Here is a 16,297-nt window from a genome sequence, read left to right as displayed (position 1 = left end):
TCCAACCCCCTGCTCAAAGTAGGACCAATCCCTAGACAGTTTTTTGCCCCAGATCCCTAAATGGCCCCCTTAAGGATTGAATTCACAATTCTGGGTTTAGTAGGCCAGTGCTCAAACCACTGAGCTGTTATGCTTTGACTTATAATCACTTAAAATTTATCTTTGTAGTTTAATAAATCTGTTTGTTTATTCTACCTGAAATAGTGCGTTTGGTTTGAAGCGTGTCAGAGATTCCCCTTGGGATAACAAGCCTGGTACATATCAATTTCTTCGTTAAATTGACGAACTCATATAAGCTTGCAGCATCCAGCGGGCATAACTGGACACTGCAAGATGGAGATTCCTAGGGTTGTGTCTGGGACTGGACGTATTGGCTAGTGTCATTCAGTTGTACGTAGCTGGGAGCAGCTTACATGCCAGAGGCTGTGCGTGAACAGCCCAGGAGTGGGGGTTCTCACAGCCAGGGGCGGCTCTAGGCACCAGCAAAACAAGCTGGTGCCTAGGGCGGCAAAATCTAGGGGGCGTCCCCTGCGGCCGGGGGGGGGAGGCAGGCTGGGCCGGCGGACCTGCCGCAGTCATGCCTGCGGGAGGTCCACCGGAGTCCCGGGACGACTTGACCTGCCGCAGGCATGACTGCGGAGGGGGCGCTTGTCCCGCGGCTCGTCTGGACCTCCCGCAGGGATGACTGCGGCAGCTCAAGCGGAGCCGCTGGACCCGCGAGCCGTCCGCAGCCGCGGGAGGTCCAGCCGAGCCACGTGGGACCAGCGGTCCCTCTGCAGTCATGCCCACGGGAGGTCCGCTGCTCCCGCGGCTCTGGGGCGTCTCCGGCGCATGACTGCTTGGGGCGGCCAAAAACGTAGAGCCGCCCCTGCTCACAGCAGAGCAGGGTAAGGCTGGTTCCCAAATTCAAGGATTGGAGTGATCTAGCAGACCCCACCGGTCCAGACAATGCCAGAGAGGAATGTCACAGTGACATGTTAAGGGCCATTACAAAGAGGACTGTGATCAATTGTTCTCCATGTCCACTGAAGATAAGACAAGAAGTAATCTTAGGGAAAAATTCTAAATATAAGGACTATAGGCTTCCAAGGGAGGTTATGGAACCCCTCACTGGAGGTTTTTAATAACAGGTTAAACAAACATGTCAGGGATCGTCTAGTTATGGTCCTGCCTTAGTGCAGGGGGCTGGACTAGATGACCTTTTAAGGTCCCTTCCAGCCCTACATTTTTATGATCCTATAATCATCATCTTTTGCTATTTCTAAAAGCCATCTTATATCATGCTTTTCATGACAGTGGCCTAGAGTTGTGTGTGTTTGGGGTTTTTATTTAAAATATTAGTAAATGGTGGTTTCACATTTACATTGTGCTAGCACAGGGGTTCTCAAACTGGGGATCGGGACCCCTCGGGGTCACGAGGTTATTACATGAGGGGGTTCACGACTGTCAGCCTCCACCCCAAATCCCACTTTGCAGCCAGCATTTATAATGGTGTTAAATATATAAAAGCGTGTTTTTAATTTATAAGGGGGAGTTGCTCTCAGAGGCTTGCTATTTGAAAGGGGTCACCAGTACAAAAGTTTAAGAACCACTGTGCTAGCACCTGTTGTGCTTGACAAGACAAAAACCCCACAAATCTGAATAAGAAACCAGTTTCATTATAGAGATATTACATGCAAACCTTCATATCCTTGCTGGCGATCTTGCTATACTTCTGATGGTCTACTGTGAAATATACCTCTTAAAATTTTAAACTAAGGGCCTTTAGTGTATCCATGTGCTTAATATAGTAAGAGCAAGTAGTGATGGCCTAAAAGAAGTATGTAGTCTGGGGTAAGGCACTTAGAGTGGGAAGGGAGTCACTACTGTCTGGTGCTATGTGAATCTGAAACTTGAAATTTTAGGAAGTGTATTGTTACTGACTTGTACATTTACACTGAATGTTTACAAAAGGGCACAGAGGAACTTGCATTCTCTGCTCTCATGAGCTTAGACTCCAAGTAAGACAAATACAGGAAAACACACAGAGAAAGAAGAGGTCAGAGGGATTTTTAATGCTGAAAAAAAGGAAGCAGGGATTTCTTCAAGTGAATTTTAAGATTTTGATGGTGAAAATAGAAGATAATTGGTAGATGAGGTAGGAGGACTGTTCCAAGTACAAGATGTAGAGGAAGGGCACAAAGCTGATAGTAGAAGGAAATAAGGGGAGGAGTAAGGTGGGAGGATTGGGAAGAGCATAAGTAGTAGTAGGAAGACTAGGGGAAAATGAAAGCAGAGATGAGAGGGCAAGATTATATGCAAGACTTTATAATGTAGATGAGGTGAGAATACCTTTACCTTTAGTATAGCTGTTGTATGATATGTTTCCTTCCCACAGTCTTCAGACTCTAAGATCTGAACAGAAAACAGTATTCAGAGGAATGATTAAATATTTCTGGGAGAACCTATTCCAAACTATTATATGCTGCAACATCTCACTTTCACACACATGGTAAAAGAAGTGATGATGTAGACAAGTCTTTCATCCTCATTTGCTGTTCAGCAGCTGGTTTGCAAAAGAGTGCAGCTGCCACGAAGAGACGTCACCTTGACAAGAGAAATCAATGGGGATTTTTGTCAGTGTCTATACTGGACCATATACACATTTAGTGGTCAAATGCACATACTGGAAATGTTATCCATGACTGCGAACTTGAAGTGGGAGATCCTGTGGAGAGAATGCAAAAGGGTATAATGCCTCTCTTTCTGAGATAGGTCTTGCCTATAGTTAGAATGGTTTAAACAATGGAAAGAGCCCCATACATGCCACTTCTATGATCAGCTTCATGGCATTCTAGGGGGCGACCCTACTACTATCCCACCACTGTCCATGGACACCTGCAAGGGGGAAGTCTCACACAACAGGGAGGAGGATTTTGTGGATGAGGAAGAGGAGGAGAATGCGCAGCAGGCAAGTGGTGAATCCGTTCTTCCTGGCAGCTAGGGCCTTTTCATCACCCTGGAGCCAGTACCTTCCCAAGGCGGGATCCCTGACTCTGAAGCTGGAGGAGGCCCCTCTGGTGAGTGCACATTTGTAACTACAGTACAGGGTTTAAAAGCAATAGTGTTTAATGTTTGAGTTGCCCTGAAGACTTGGGATGCATTTGCAGCCAGTACTGCTGCTGGAAAAGTCTGTTAACGTGTCTGGGGATGGAGCGGGAATCCTCCAGGGACATCTCCATGAAGCTCTCCTGGAGGTACTCTGAAAGCCTTTGCAGAAGGTTTCTGGGGAGGTTTATTTCATCCTCCACGGTAGGACACTTTACCATGCTAAGCCAGTAGCAAGTAGCCTGGAATCATTGCAGCACAAAGCATGGCAATGAATGGTTCTGGGTTTTGGTCGTATTCAAGCAACATTCGGTTTATATCTTTCTGTGTTAGCCTCAGGTGAGTGATATCATTCAAGGTCACCTGGTTGAAATAGGGGAATTTTTGTAAGGGAACAGTAAAAGGACCCCATTCATGCTGGGCTGTTTGTGCTTGGCTAAAAGGATCATCCCAGAGAATAGTCACACGGTGGGGTGGGGGGAGGTGTGTGCTGCACATTCACCCAAAAACCACAGCCCCTCCTTTTAAATGTGAAACCCCACCGGCATTGCTTGCTATGGGAAAGGAGGGCACTGCAGTTTGAAACCATTCCCACATGTTATCAAGGTGTAAGAAGCCAACCCCGCGTACCCATTGGCTTATCATGGCTGCCTGGAAACCAAATTCTGATGCCCAGCCATGTGTGAGGTGTCACCATAACGGCAGGTGCTCAATATAAAAGGCAAAATGCGACCTTGTACCTAAAGCACATGTGATGTCTGCTGTGAATTGCTTGCTTCACTGTAAAAGTCTCCTTTTGTTCTCAGAAATGTATCATCTTAAATTTTACTCTCTCTTTTTATCCCCCCGCAGGTGCAAATGTTTCTATGCTCCCCCTATCATCTCCGTCCCTGAGGTTTTTGCAGATTAGAAGGCAAAAAAACCCCACTCGTGGTGTCATGTTTTTCGAGCTCATGCAGTCCTCCCACACTGATAGGGCACAGCTGAACGCATGGAGGCATTCAGTGGCAGAGTCCAGGAAAGCATTAACTGAGCACGATGAGAAGAGGCAGGATGCAACGCTGAGGCTAATGGGGGAGCAAACCGACATGCTCAGGCATCTGGTGGAGTTGCAGGAAAGCCAACAAGAGCACAGACCCCCCCACTGCATCCACTGTATAACTGCCTGTCCTCCTCCCCAAGTTCCATATCCTCCTCACCCAGATGCCCAAGAACACGGGGAGGGGAGGCTCTGGGCACCCAGCCACTCCACTCCAGAGGATGGCCCAAGCAACAGAAGGCTGTTATTCAAACAGTTTTGATTTGTAGCCTTAAGCAATGTGGCCTTATCCTTCCCTCCTCCCTCACCCCACCCCACCCGGGCTACCTTGTCAGTTATCTCACCTTTTTTTAAATTAATAAAGAAAGAATGCATGGTTTCAAAACAATAGTTACTTTATTTCTTTTGCCAGCTGTGATCAAAGGTGGGGAGGGTGGTTGGCTTATAGGAAATTAAAATCAACAAAGGGGGCAGGTTTGCATCAAGGAAAAACACACACAACTGTCACACTGTGGACTGGCCAATCATGAAACTGGTTTTCAAAGCCTCTCTGATGCACAGCGCGCCTAGCTGCGCTTTTCTAATCACCCTGGTGTCTGGCTGCTCAAAATCAGTCGCCAGGCAACTTGCCTCAACCTCCCTCCCCGCCATAAATGTCTCCCCCTTAATCTTTCAGATATTATGAAGCACACAGCAAGCAGCAATTACAATCGGAATGTTGGTTGCACTGAGGTCTAACCTAGTCGGCAAACAGCGCTAGCGAGCTTTTAAACACCCAAAGGCACATTCCACCACCATTCTGCACTTGTTCAGCCTATAGTTGAACTGCTCTTTACTACTGTCCAGGCTGCCTGTGTATGGATTCATGAGACATGGGAGCAAGGATAACTATTGGCATTTCTCCTTCCCCAATGGTAATTTTCCGGTCTGGGAAATAAGTCCCTTCTTGCAGCTGCTCGAACAGCCCGGAGTTCCTAAAGGTGTGAGCGTCATGCACCTTTCCTGGCCATCCCACGTTGATGTCGGTGAAACATCCCTTGTGATCCACCAGTACTTGCAGCACCATTGAGAAGTACCCCTTGCAGTTTATGTACTGGTTGGCAAGGTGGTCTGGTGCCAAGATAGGGATATGCATTCCATCTATCGCCCCACCACAGTTAGGGAACCCCATTGCAGCAAAGCCATCCAGTATGACCTGCACATTTCCCAGAGTCACTACCCTTGATAACAGAAGGTCAGTGATTGCATTGGCTGCTTGGATCACAGCAGCCCCCACAGTAGATTTGCCCACTCCAAACTGATTCCTGACTGACAGGTAGCAATCAGGCGTTGCAAGCAGGGCACTGGAGCTGTGCTCTGGCTCCGCTCCAGCTCCAGGCAAAAAGCTGCAGCTCCACTGCTCCGGAGCTGCTCTGGGCTCCTGCTCCGGGCTCCGCTCCAAAGCCCTGGTTGCAACCTTCCACAGGGCTATCGCCACTTGCTTCTCAACTGTCAGGGCAGCTCTCATCTTCGTATTCCTGCATTTCAGGGCTGGGGAAAGCAACTCACAAAGTTAAAGGAAAATAGCCTGATGCATGCGAAAGTTTCGCACCCTCTGTGAATCATCCCATACCCGCAACACTATGCGGTCCCACCAGTCTGTGCTTGTTTGCCGGGCCCAGAATTGGCGTTCCACTGTATCAACCAGTCCCACTGCTGCCATGATGTCCCAATTGCCACAGCCCATGCTTTCCAGGAACATCTGTGTCGATATCCTCTTCACAAGTCTCCTTGTGCTGCCGTCTCTTAGCCAGGTTCTGCACATGTTACAGGATAATGCGCGAGGTGTTTACTATGCTCACAACAGCAGCAGTGAGCTGAGCAGGCTCCATGCTTGCTGTGCTTTGGTGTCTGCATGGGTAACCCAGGAAAAAAAGTGTGAAACAATTGTCTGCTGTTGCTTTCATGGAGGTAGGGAGGGGAGAGTGACGATACGTACCCAAAACCACCCGTGACAATGTTTTTGCCCCATCAGGCATTGGGAGCTTAACTCAGAATTCCAATGGGCAGTGGAGACTGCAGGAACTGTGGGATAGCTACCCACAGTGCACCGCTCCGTGAGTCAATGCTAGCCATGGTATTGAGGATGCACTCTGCCAACTTAATGCGCTTAGTGGGGACGTACACAATCTTCTGTATAAAATAGATTTCTAAATATCGACTTCTATCAAATTGACCTAATTTTGTAGTGTAGACATACCCTTAGAAAACATGCAGTTGGGGCTAGCTAAGCCAGACTCTTATTAAACAAAAGGCAAAATGAGAAAGATAAAAAATAAGATGGGGAAGGGCAAGGACACATAAGGGAGGAGGTGACAAAAGGAATGCAATTCTTACATTTCAGGTATTGTGCAGTACTTAGCTGAAGCCGGTGGAGGTGGTGATATTATTTGTTCCTGTCCTTGTTTCGGGGCTGGTCAGGACACTGAAGGTCTACTGCTGTCAAGGTGGATTGTGGTGTTACAGCCATGATGGGCTTCTTGGGCTTCTTTAAATTCACATGTCCTCTGGTGCTTTGTTACCCTTCCAAAGAGCCTTTTAAGGTCCCCCAAAAGGGGGTGATAGGTAGAATAGTACATCCCGTGATTATTTTGCCTACTAATTAGACCTAATTTCTGACCCACCATTAATTTTCTATTACCTTCTCCTTTTGTTTACTATTAATATCAACACAGTCCTTTGGCATTATCACTAGACCTTTTTGTTAGCTTTAATTCAGTCTGGCTCCCTTTTGTACCTTTCCCTAAACAATTCTATACAATAGTCTGAGCTGGACGTTTGATACCTTGGACAACTTAGCGTATAGGCCTCTGAACAACAGTCCCATCACCAAATCCAGATTGCTTTGGGTTGAATTTTGGTTTGAAATCGACAGACATTGGGAAGTTGTATTTTTCTCTCAGTCAGTAGTTTCTGAAAAATACATATTCACTTGTAGCTGAAAGCCCATGCTGTTGCATGAGTATTTTATAAAGGCATCTGAGTTTAAAAAAAGAAGACGCTGAAAATGGCTGACAATTTAAGAAATTGGATGGTAACAGACTGCAACTCCCAGTGATGATTGAACCTGGTGATATTCTGAACATAAAGAGCCCACTACCCACGGTTAGCTGTTTCATAACAGGCTTCAGATTCCCATACAGAGTAATCCTGGACTCGTATTTCATAGATTCAATATAAACAAAATACTGTATTTAAGAACATCAGAACATAAAATAAGAACAGCCATACTGTCCATAGGTCCATCTAGCCCAGTATCCTGTCTTCCGACAGTGGCCAATGACAGGAGCTTCAGAGGGAATGAACAGAACAGGTAATCATCAAGAAGTGATCCATCCCGTTGCCCATTCCCAGCTTCTGGCAAACAGAGGCTAGGGACACCATCCGTGCCCATCCTGGCTAATAGCCATAATATGGATCTATCCTCCATGAATTTATCTAGTTCTTTTTTGAACCCTCTTATGGTCTTGGCCTTCACAACAAGCTTAACTAAGTACATTGGGCTGGGCAAACTATGGTCCGGGCCAGCCCCACGCCACTCCTGGAAGCAGCCAGCACCGCGGCCCCTGGTGGGACAGGGGGCTCTGTGCGCTGCCCTTGCCTGCAGGCACTGCCTCCCGCAGCTCCCACTGGTTGGGAATGGGGAACTGCGGCTAATGGGAGCTTCAGCGAGGGCAACACGCGGAGCTCTCTGCTCCCCCTTTCCTGAGGGGCTGCAGGGAGGTGGTGCTGGCCGCTTCCAGGAGCGGCGGGGGTCCAAGGCAGGCAGGGAGCCTGCCTTAGCCCTGCTGCCACCCCAGAACTGCTCCAGGTAAGCAGCACCGGCCTGGAGCCCGTACCATGAACCCCTCCTGCACCCCCTGCACCCCAACCCTCTTCTGCACCCCAACCCCCTCCCCTGATCCCCCTGCTGCACCCCAACCCCTCCCCTGAGCCCCCTGCTCCACCCCAACCCTCTGCCCTGAGCCCCCTCCTGCACCCCAACCCCCTGTCCCAGTCCTACATTCATGCAATTTCCTCACCCAGATGTGGCCCTCGGGCCAAAAAGTTTGCCCACCCCTGGTCTACATGTTATTTTTGTATTGCTATTTACTGATACTTCCACCATGCAGTGTCTGGTATATTTAGACATTTGGGTTTATATGAACACCTGGTGACTTTTGTGTAATTACATCTGCTTGTACCACATCTGAATCTGGATTTTTATGTCCATACGTTTAGAAAAAGTATAACTTCTATTATAACCCATTTACTAATATAAATGAATTCAGAGCTGGTTTAGCATGCAGGAGAATAAAAGTTTTGCTTCAAATAGAATAGATTTTTAGGATGACAGACCAAACATATGCCTCTAGAGATGCAAAGTACTTTACCACTGAGTCTATAGCTGCTAAAATCGGCTTATTAACCACTTTTAATCAATCTTCATATTTTCACAGAAATTCCTGTATTATGTATATGATTAATCATAGTAACTATCTAGAAAAAGGCTTACTGAAAAGCACTGAAACCTAAATGAATAATTAAATTAGGCAGTTGACAAAAAATTAGCCCAGAGGCACTCAATGTTGTTCTGGTACAATCCATTTGCCAACTATTTTGTCTTCTCTCCTCCATTAGGGGGCAGTACAGTTGATATTTCATGGAAGTCATTTGTACCCATGGTAACTTCCATGTGACATTACGTAACTCCATGCTACTTCTAGCGTAGAGAAGCTTCTAGCTCGGCCTTGGCTAAGATCAAGTGTAGTTTTCCATTTCTAACACATCGTAAAAGAAACGGGAATAGAAAGTGCTGCAATCAAGGTTATCGCTCATGAAGCCATTAACTCTTTTTATTTCCTCTGAGGTTTACAATGGAAACCTTTCCCCTCGCTGACTGCAAACTTTCCTACCCTGAGCTCTTTTACAGAGCGTGGGAAAAGAAGGCTGATTTAGCTGGTAAAGTTTCTGCTCTAAGGAGCTCGCTGCAGCTCTGATCCCCTCGGGCTGCCGCCATCACTCCAGCTCTGGCCCTTCGAGAAAGTGCGCAAGGGCAGCTCCCGCCCGAGGCTTTGCGTGTGTGGTCGCAGCCGAGCGGCGCTCCGCTCTCCAGCCGGTTTAACCCTCGGCTGTTGGGGGCGGCGGCGCCCGGAGGCGGCGCAAGGCCGCCCCCTCAGACGGCGGCATGGACGGCGCTGCAGCGCTCACCAAGGGGCGAGCCTGGGCACAGGAGTGGCTGGGCTCGGCCTCTCGCCTACGTGGCGACCTGGCGGGGCGCGGGGCCGAGACCCTCCCGCTTTCCCGGGGCTGCTCCCTTCCCGCCCGCCGCGCCGCTGGCCCTGGGGCGCTAGCCACCCCGTGCCCGGCAGCCCCGGGCTGGCTCTCGGTCCCCGCCACGCTCCTGCCGCGCCCTCCCCAAACTGGCCCAGCCTCTCCCTGCCCCGCCCCGTTGAGTTTAACGGAACAGCCTCAGAGACCAAGTGCGCCACAGCTCCGCGTCTGGGCTCGCCGGGGGCGGGGCGGATTCTGAGTGGCGTCTCCTGCGACCAATAGGCTGGCACAGCGCCTGACAGCTAGGGGCGGTACCGACAGGCCGGGGGCGGGACCGGCCCCCTCTGAGCTGGCGAGCCGGCGCGGCGGCGGCTGGAGCGCAGCACTCGGCTCAGGGAAGCGGCGCGGCAGGATGCGGCGCTGGAGCTCTGCGCTGTTCAGGGAGCTGCTGCGGCTCAGCCAGCCCGGTGGGGCCGGAGGCTCCGCGCTCAGGCGCCCGCCAGCCCCGTTCGCCGCGGCCGCCTGGGGCACCGGCTCGCTCCCCACTCCCCGGCCGGGGCGTCTGCCGCCGCCGCCCCCCGCCCGCAGCGTCTGCACCCGCTCGGAGGGGGCCCTGCAGGAGCCCGGCAAGGGGCCGCCGCTGTCCGCCAGGGCGCCGCCCGCCGACAGCGGCGGCAACAACAACAACCACAACGGCGGCCAGGAGCTCGCTGGAGGCGGGGGGGACAAGTGAGTCTCGGGGGGCCGGGGCAGGAAGCGGGAGGCGGGGGCCGGCGGCCCCGGGCGGGGCGGGGTGCTGGGGCGCTCGCCACGCGGGGAGCGGCCGCCGGTGGATGGTCCATCCCTGGGCGCGGAGCAGAGCGGGGTCACCCCTCGCGGGCCCGGCGGAGAATAAAACAAAATGCACTTAAATATTTCCACCATCTCCTGTGTGTATTGACTCCTGTGCGCATCTCTCTCTCTCTCCCTCAAGGGCGAAAGCAGATACATGCTGCGGCCACGCCGAAAGACCTATTGCAGTGTACATCCGTAGCAAGGCAAAAATCTCAGACTAGTTCTGGTACAGGGTTCTGTTCCGCATGTCTGATGTAAATTGATTTAATTCTAATATTAAAATAAGATATTCTTAATGGGTCTTTCCATACTGAAGTGCAGTGCATTGCATCAGCAAATTTCAGCAGGATTCAGCAGATTATGAACATGCCATTTTTTTGTGGCCTATAAATTATCTGATGTAATCCAAATGGGGAACTCGGGAATGTCAGGATACGGAGCCTGGGGAAATAGTTGCTGCTATAAACTGGCAACCAGTAATAGTCTTGAACATATTGACTGATTGAAGAGACTTGATATCTTTCTGTAAAAATAACTGGAGTGCTGTTGAGCAGGAAATATCTACACTGAAATTTACATAAGACTTGTGTAGTAGTGTTTTTTTGTTAGAATGGTATTTTATGCGAACAGAAGTATAAGAGGTAAAGTTATATACCTTTTGTACTAATTATCAAAGGTAACCTCAGTACTATCTAGTACAGTATTGGCAGTCCTATAATGGTGTCCTCAATTACAGTGCTACATCTGGTGATTTTTAGCAGTTATCCATTAGATTCTCTGATCGCCAACCTATAATTAATAGAGGTAGAATGTGCATTATAGATGTTTATATTGATTCCCATGGCATGAGGCAGGAGGAGTAGCTAGGTGGATTGATCCAAATTTATGTCTTGGTCTCATGGTTGTAAGAGGGTTGGGAAGTGATAACAACAGACAGCAGCCAAAAGCTGATTTCATTAAGCTCATTTTAATATCTGAGAGGGCTTAAAATTTATCACTAACTGGGCTAAACTTACTAGCTAGAAAAGGGTGCAAAACACAAAGGAGTATGAATTCCATTATTAAGGTCTAGGGAACAACACATTCATTTAAAAGCTAAGTTGAGCACCTCTCAAATGCTCTGACTGTTGGGAAAGGAAAAGATGCTAAAATGTCTATCTGAAGGGCTCTTTCATATCAGCCTTTAGCTAGCATTGGTCTTGTAAATGCTAAGCTCTACCCCCTTCTACCTCCTGGAAGAGAAAATAAGCTTTCTTCCTGCTTTCCCCTTCTGCCTTTCACAGTTTTCTATGTGTTGCTTCTCTTTCTCCCCAGGCTTTGGTTTATGTGCGGCCAGGTCATCCCCAGTACTGGGCGTATGGAATTTGTTCTATATTAAACTCCTATAATTCCTATGCACATAATGTGTATGCATAGTATATTTTGTGTATAGGCAAAGTTTGCTATTTGGATATAGTTTCGTGAATGATTGTAAACAGAGGGGTGAAAACATTATCTAAGTTGTATCGGTTCTTATCAGTTTAATTTCCGTGGTGGTTCTAAGTGTAGTTCATAGAATTATTGACCTTTAATTTCAAGATAATATTTCAGTGAGAGAAACACATGCTGTATGGTTACAGATGTAGAAAGGGCACCATCCTAACTCCCTAATTTGAATTCTTATCCATTCTTGTCTGTAGATTAATTCCAAAGTAGTTATATTATTTTACAGACTTCTCCTGTATAACCTATATCAATGCAATGCTACTTACTAGTGTAAATTGTAAATAATAAAATGTCTAATTACTTTGATATCACATAAAAATACTGATTGATCACACGCAGGTCCAAAAAATCACAAGCCACATTTTAAAAATCATTCTCATTGACGCTTTATTGCCAGGGGAGAGCTCTCCTGGTGATTTAAAAAAGCCTTAGAATGGCCAAAAGTCAAGACAATTATGCAGTGATTTATAAATAAATAAGCAGTTTCCAAATACTCTTTTTCCAGTTATGCAGGCAGTGCTGGAATTCTCACAACTTTTCAGCCAAACTGCTTAGTGCTGGATGCTTCCAGTTGAGAATTCCTTAATGCATGATTTCAAAAATAGATCTATTCCACAAGCATCCCAAGCATAACAAACTTGGCTTTAAATATTTCTATATATGTAAATAAGCAAAGAATGAGAAATTAAAAAACAAATTGGTTTCACTGTTCCATAAAAATTTGTTGAGCCCCAACATATTTAAGGTTATAGGTATTGTGTATAAAGAATGTGGCTCTGTGTACAGTGCAATATAGAAAAGGTGTGTGTGTGTGTGTGTGTGTGTGTAATGCAAGCAGTTGTCTACTGCTTTGCCTTTCTCACATGCTGCTTTGATCGTGGGTTGAGGTGCAGCTACTCTGTGGATCCCACCAGCCTGTGTTTTTTAGGTTATCTGCCTGTTTCTGAAAAGATAGTGAACTTTTCTTTTTCTTTCTTTGTAAAATAAGATCAAGGGGTCATTTAATGACACTAAAGATGGCAAATCAAAAACATAGAGAGACACTTTTTCATACAACACAGCTTGTGACGCTCACTCTGCACACTAACAAGTGAATAGCTTAGTGGGGTTCAGAAAGGGATTAGGTACGTACATGGATAACACGAAAATCCAGGGTTGTTATAGTAGCTATTTAAAAACAAATAGTACTAGCCACTGTAGAAGGCAGGATACTGGACTAGATGGACCACTTGTCTGTCTGATCCAGTATAGAACTTTGTTTTACTGAATGGCTCCTGTTCTGCCTTTACTGCTGCTCATGGTTTTGAAATGCAGCAGCATGAAATTGACAAGGCTCATGTATTTCATTGATGCTTTATGTTCCTTTGGGCAGGAGTGGAAATCTATAGCATTCATTGTCACTCAGCTGGTCAAAATTTGCGCAAAGCTATGAGCAACAGCTGTGTCACTGTAGTTGTCTAGAGACTCAAGAAAACAGCACTTGTCATGTTCACATTTTTGCAACTGAAAGTATAGAAAGTTAATTTCTTTTAAAGTGAAAAATTAAAGTATGCAAAAATTCATACATTGTTGGCTCTTTATTAAGTGTTAGTGCATTTTCAAGTCTGGGATATTGTGCTGTAATTAAGGATATAACTTTTCTGGTCTCTGGTTTGACTTCCTGTTCCCACATGTGCATGTACCACCTGGTGTTCCACCAGAAATCTTTCATGTATGTTTTGTTAAGGGGAGAATTTTTATTCTTTGTGGTTAACTAGAGAAACAATCCTAGTTGATTAATTTTAGAGTTAGCAGTTTTCAAAGTTTGTTAGGACTCACAAGATTAAAGTTTGTAAATTTCAGGATGCATCAGTGTTTAATCAAACTTTTTTTTTAAAAAAATGTAAGCCTTGGAAATATAAATCCATTGGGGGTGTTCAGTATTTGTCAGTGTCCATGCTTACTAACAGTGTGTTCATGGTACTTCTCTCCCTTCCGTTTGGGGAAGAAAAATCACCGAAGCTCCTATCTCAAATTCATGATCTGGTCCACAGTTTTTTCCCTTTGCCTGTCCCTCCTCGGATTCAAAAGGTATAGTGGAACCCTATCTGTTTTGTTTCTATCATTTGGAGTCAGTCTCTGATCCTTACTACTAGTGCCTGAGACACTGCTACTTCCTTCCCAGTCCCTTGTTGGGTAGGTGAAGCTGCCATGGGCCTTTCCTTCCATCTCTCCTCCTCACCGTCAGGGGCATCATATGGATCCCACATCCCAGAGCTCCCCCATGTCCTGGAGGAGAGAGAACTGCGGTTCGCCACATCCATCCATGGATCTACTGGTGCATTCCCCCTCTGGAATAATAGCTTGCTCTGGTCAGCTAGTTAGTTCTGTAGCTCAAGTGGGAAAAGTTTGTTGTGCAGTGCTGAAGGTTTAGAATGAGTATATGTGAAGCCGGCCTGTGAAATTACCCCATATTAAAAAAAAAAGTCATTAAAAGAAAGGTTATTTAGGCCAAGCACTTGAAAGGAAGGCTTTGGAGCTGTGCTCCGGCTTTGCTCCAGCTCCAGGCAAAAACCTGCTGCTCCACTTCTCCGGAGCTGCTCTGCACTCCAGCTCTGGGCTCCGCTCCAAAGCCCTGCTTGAAAGTTAGAAAATGCCAAATTTATGGGTGCCTGTTCAACTTTTTAATTCTTGCCTTTTATGCATATATAAGTTTTGGTAGTCTGATTACTCGATCGCGTTATTTGTTTTCCACAAGACCCTTGTGCATCCATCCTGTGAAGTGAATGAGACAAGGGGGCAAAATTGAGGTTCAACAACTGTAAATTTGGCATTTTGTAACTTTAGAGTAGTTGACTTTGCAATCTTAATGACTTTGAAATATATTTTTTTTGTATATCATGTTTAATTTTCAATAAAATATCTTTGTACCCCAGAAACAGAGGGAAATTCTTTCAGAAATAGAGAAGTTCTGTTATGTTAGAAACATACATAGTTTCTCTGCTTGTTAATTCGTAATTTTTTCCCTGTGATAGACTAGGTGATACTTTTTTAGGATTTTGTGTAAATTCTCATTTATAACATTAGAAGAAATATTTGTGGGAGAAGTGTAGATTTGAGACAACTGGACTACATATGAAGCAGCTGTAAATTTTTTTTTTAAATGTCATATTTTTAGGGTACAAGAATCTGCGGAAATTGTAGTGGCTGTTTTAGTCATTCAGACTATAGCATGCCCCAAAAACAGTATTTGCAAAACTTCTGTACTTGGCTGTGTCTAGCCTGAATGTGTTGGCATACTGCTTTCTTGAGTTCTATTTTCAGCATAATAGCACATGATTCTTCCTACCTCTTGTATTGTAGAACAGTGGAAAGAAAATCTTATATTGATGTGAGACCACTGTGACTATGGTCGCTAGACTGGCCCCAAGGAGAATGCTCAATCAGGGCAAACTGTAAAGAATAGGGCAGATGATCTACAAAACTGTTGGTTTGTTCTATAATTAGATTTTACCATGCCAGTAATGAAACAGCTTTTGTAATACTGGTTCCCAAGAAGCTAAAATACAGTTCCTCTTCAGCAATCCAGCCTTTGGCTCCCACCCAGACAGCCAAGTCTAATATAGTGAGGATTACTTAAAATCTTAATCACCATATATGATAGTCTACTAGCCCCAAGAATTACCCACCAGGTTAATTAATATTTCAGATCTTACCCAAATACACACAGCCAATTCTTGTTAACTAATCTAAGATTTATTTAAGAAAGAAAAGAACATTATACATACAGATAAGAATAAAATTCTTGGGTCAGTTTCATAGCAGAGATGACATGCTAGTGATTTGTAAAACTCCTTCCAGAATCAGTCCAATGGGTTATAGTCCAATAGGCAGTCCATGTGTAGAGCTCAAATTCTTCCATGAGAATTTGTAGGGGTAGTCCAGCGCACACCTGGAGGTTTCAGTCTTGTGACTTGAACTTCCCCTGACAACTTTTAAGCAGATCTGAGATTTAAAAAAAGATTAGACCTGAGACCTTCTTTACAGTTCCCAAGCAGGCTGAGAAGCCTCTTGTCATAGCAGGACATACCTTGTTGCTTTGAAGTAAATCTCTATTTCCTAGGCATACACTGGTAGCTAGTTGCATTGATTAGTATAAGGCAATTAACATTCAGATGGTTCATAGGTAGTTTACTACAAACTTCAAAGAGAAATAAAGACAATGATATTATTACACCACACATTTCATCTAAATGTTAATATCCCCTTTTGATCTCTGACTCAATATAATATAGTGATGAAATATAGGAACAGAAGTTTCTAATCTACAAGATAATTAGATCACATTGTTAAATTTCAAACAGAGGTAAACATAGACAAATACAATTAGTATCTACCTCTGATTCTCTAACAATACAGACCTCTCATCTCTTTAACATGGCTTTGATAACTATCTACGAGGAATGGCCCCATTTACCATTTCAATACTTCTTTAATATGTCCTTAAAAGTTGATTTTGGGTCACTTAGCCTACTGGTTGCCCAGCGCTCGCTGGCTCAGTGCCACAACTACTTTATGCGT

At 45.8% G+C, this 16,297-nt stretch overlaps 1 protein-coding gene across 4 annotated transcripts in view; it reads left to right on the top strand.

Moving 5' to 3' along the window:
• Nucleotides 1-9,689: 9,689 nt before the first annotated feature.
• Nucleotides 9,690-16,297, top strand: part of GLS (glutaminase) — a 111,659-nt gene continuing 105,051 nt past the window's right edge. Inside the window, exons 1-2 of one of the 4 annotated variants that reach the window (XM_039493928.1) lie at nt 9,690-10,042; nt 10,091-10,147. In XM_039493928.1, the coding sequence (XP_039349862.1) occupies nt 9,831-10,042; nt 10,091-10,147 (269 nt within the window). In that variant the 5' untranslated portion in view covers nt 9,690-9,830. Of the gene's footprint in view, nt 10,148-16,297 lie in introns of all 4 variants that reach the window. The other 3 variants (XM_039493930.1, XM_039493927.1, XM_039493931.1) reach the window with 3 other exon arrangements.

Source organism: Mauremys reevesii, linkage group 11 (assembly GCF_016161935.1).
Source record: "Mauremys reevesii isolate NIE-2019 linkage group 11, ASM1616193v1, whole genome shotgun sequence".
Classification (NCBI taxonomy): Eukaryota; Metazoa; Chordata; order Testudines; family Geoemydidae; genus Mauremys; species Mauremys reevesii.
The sequence above is the reverse complement of the archived record's forward strand: the minus strand, read 5'-3'. Positions and strand labels throughout refer to the sequence as shown.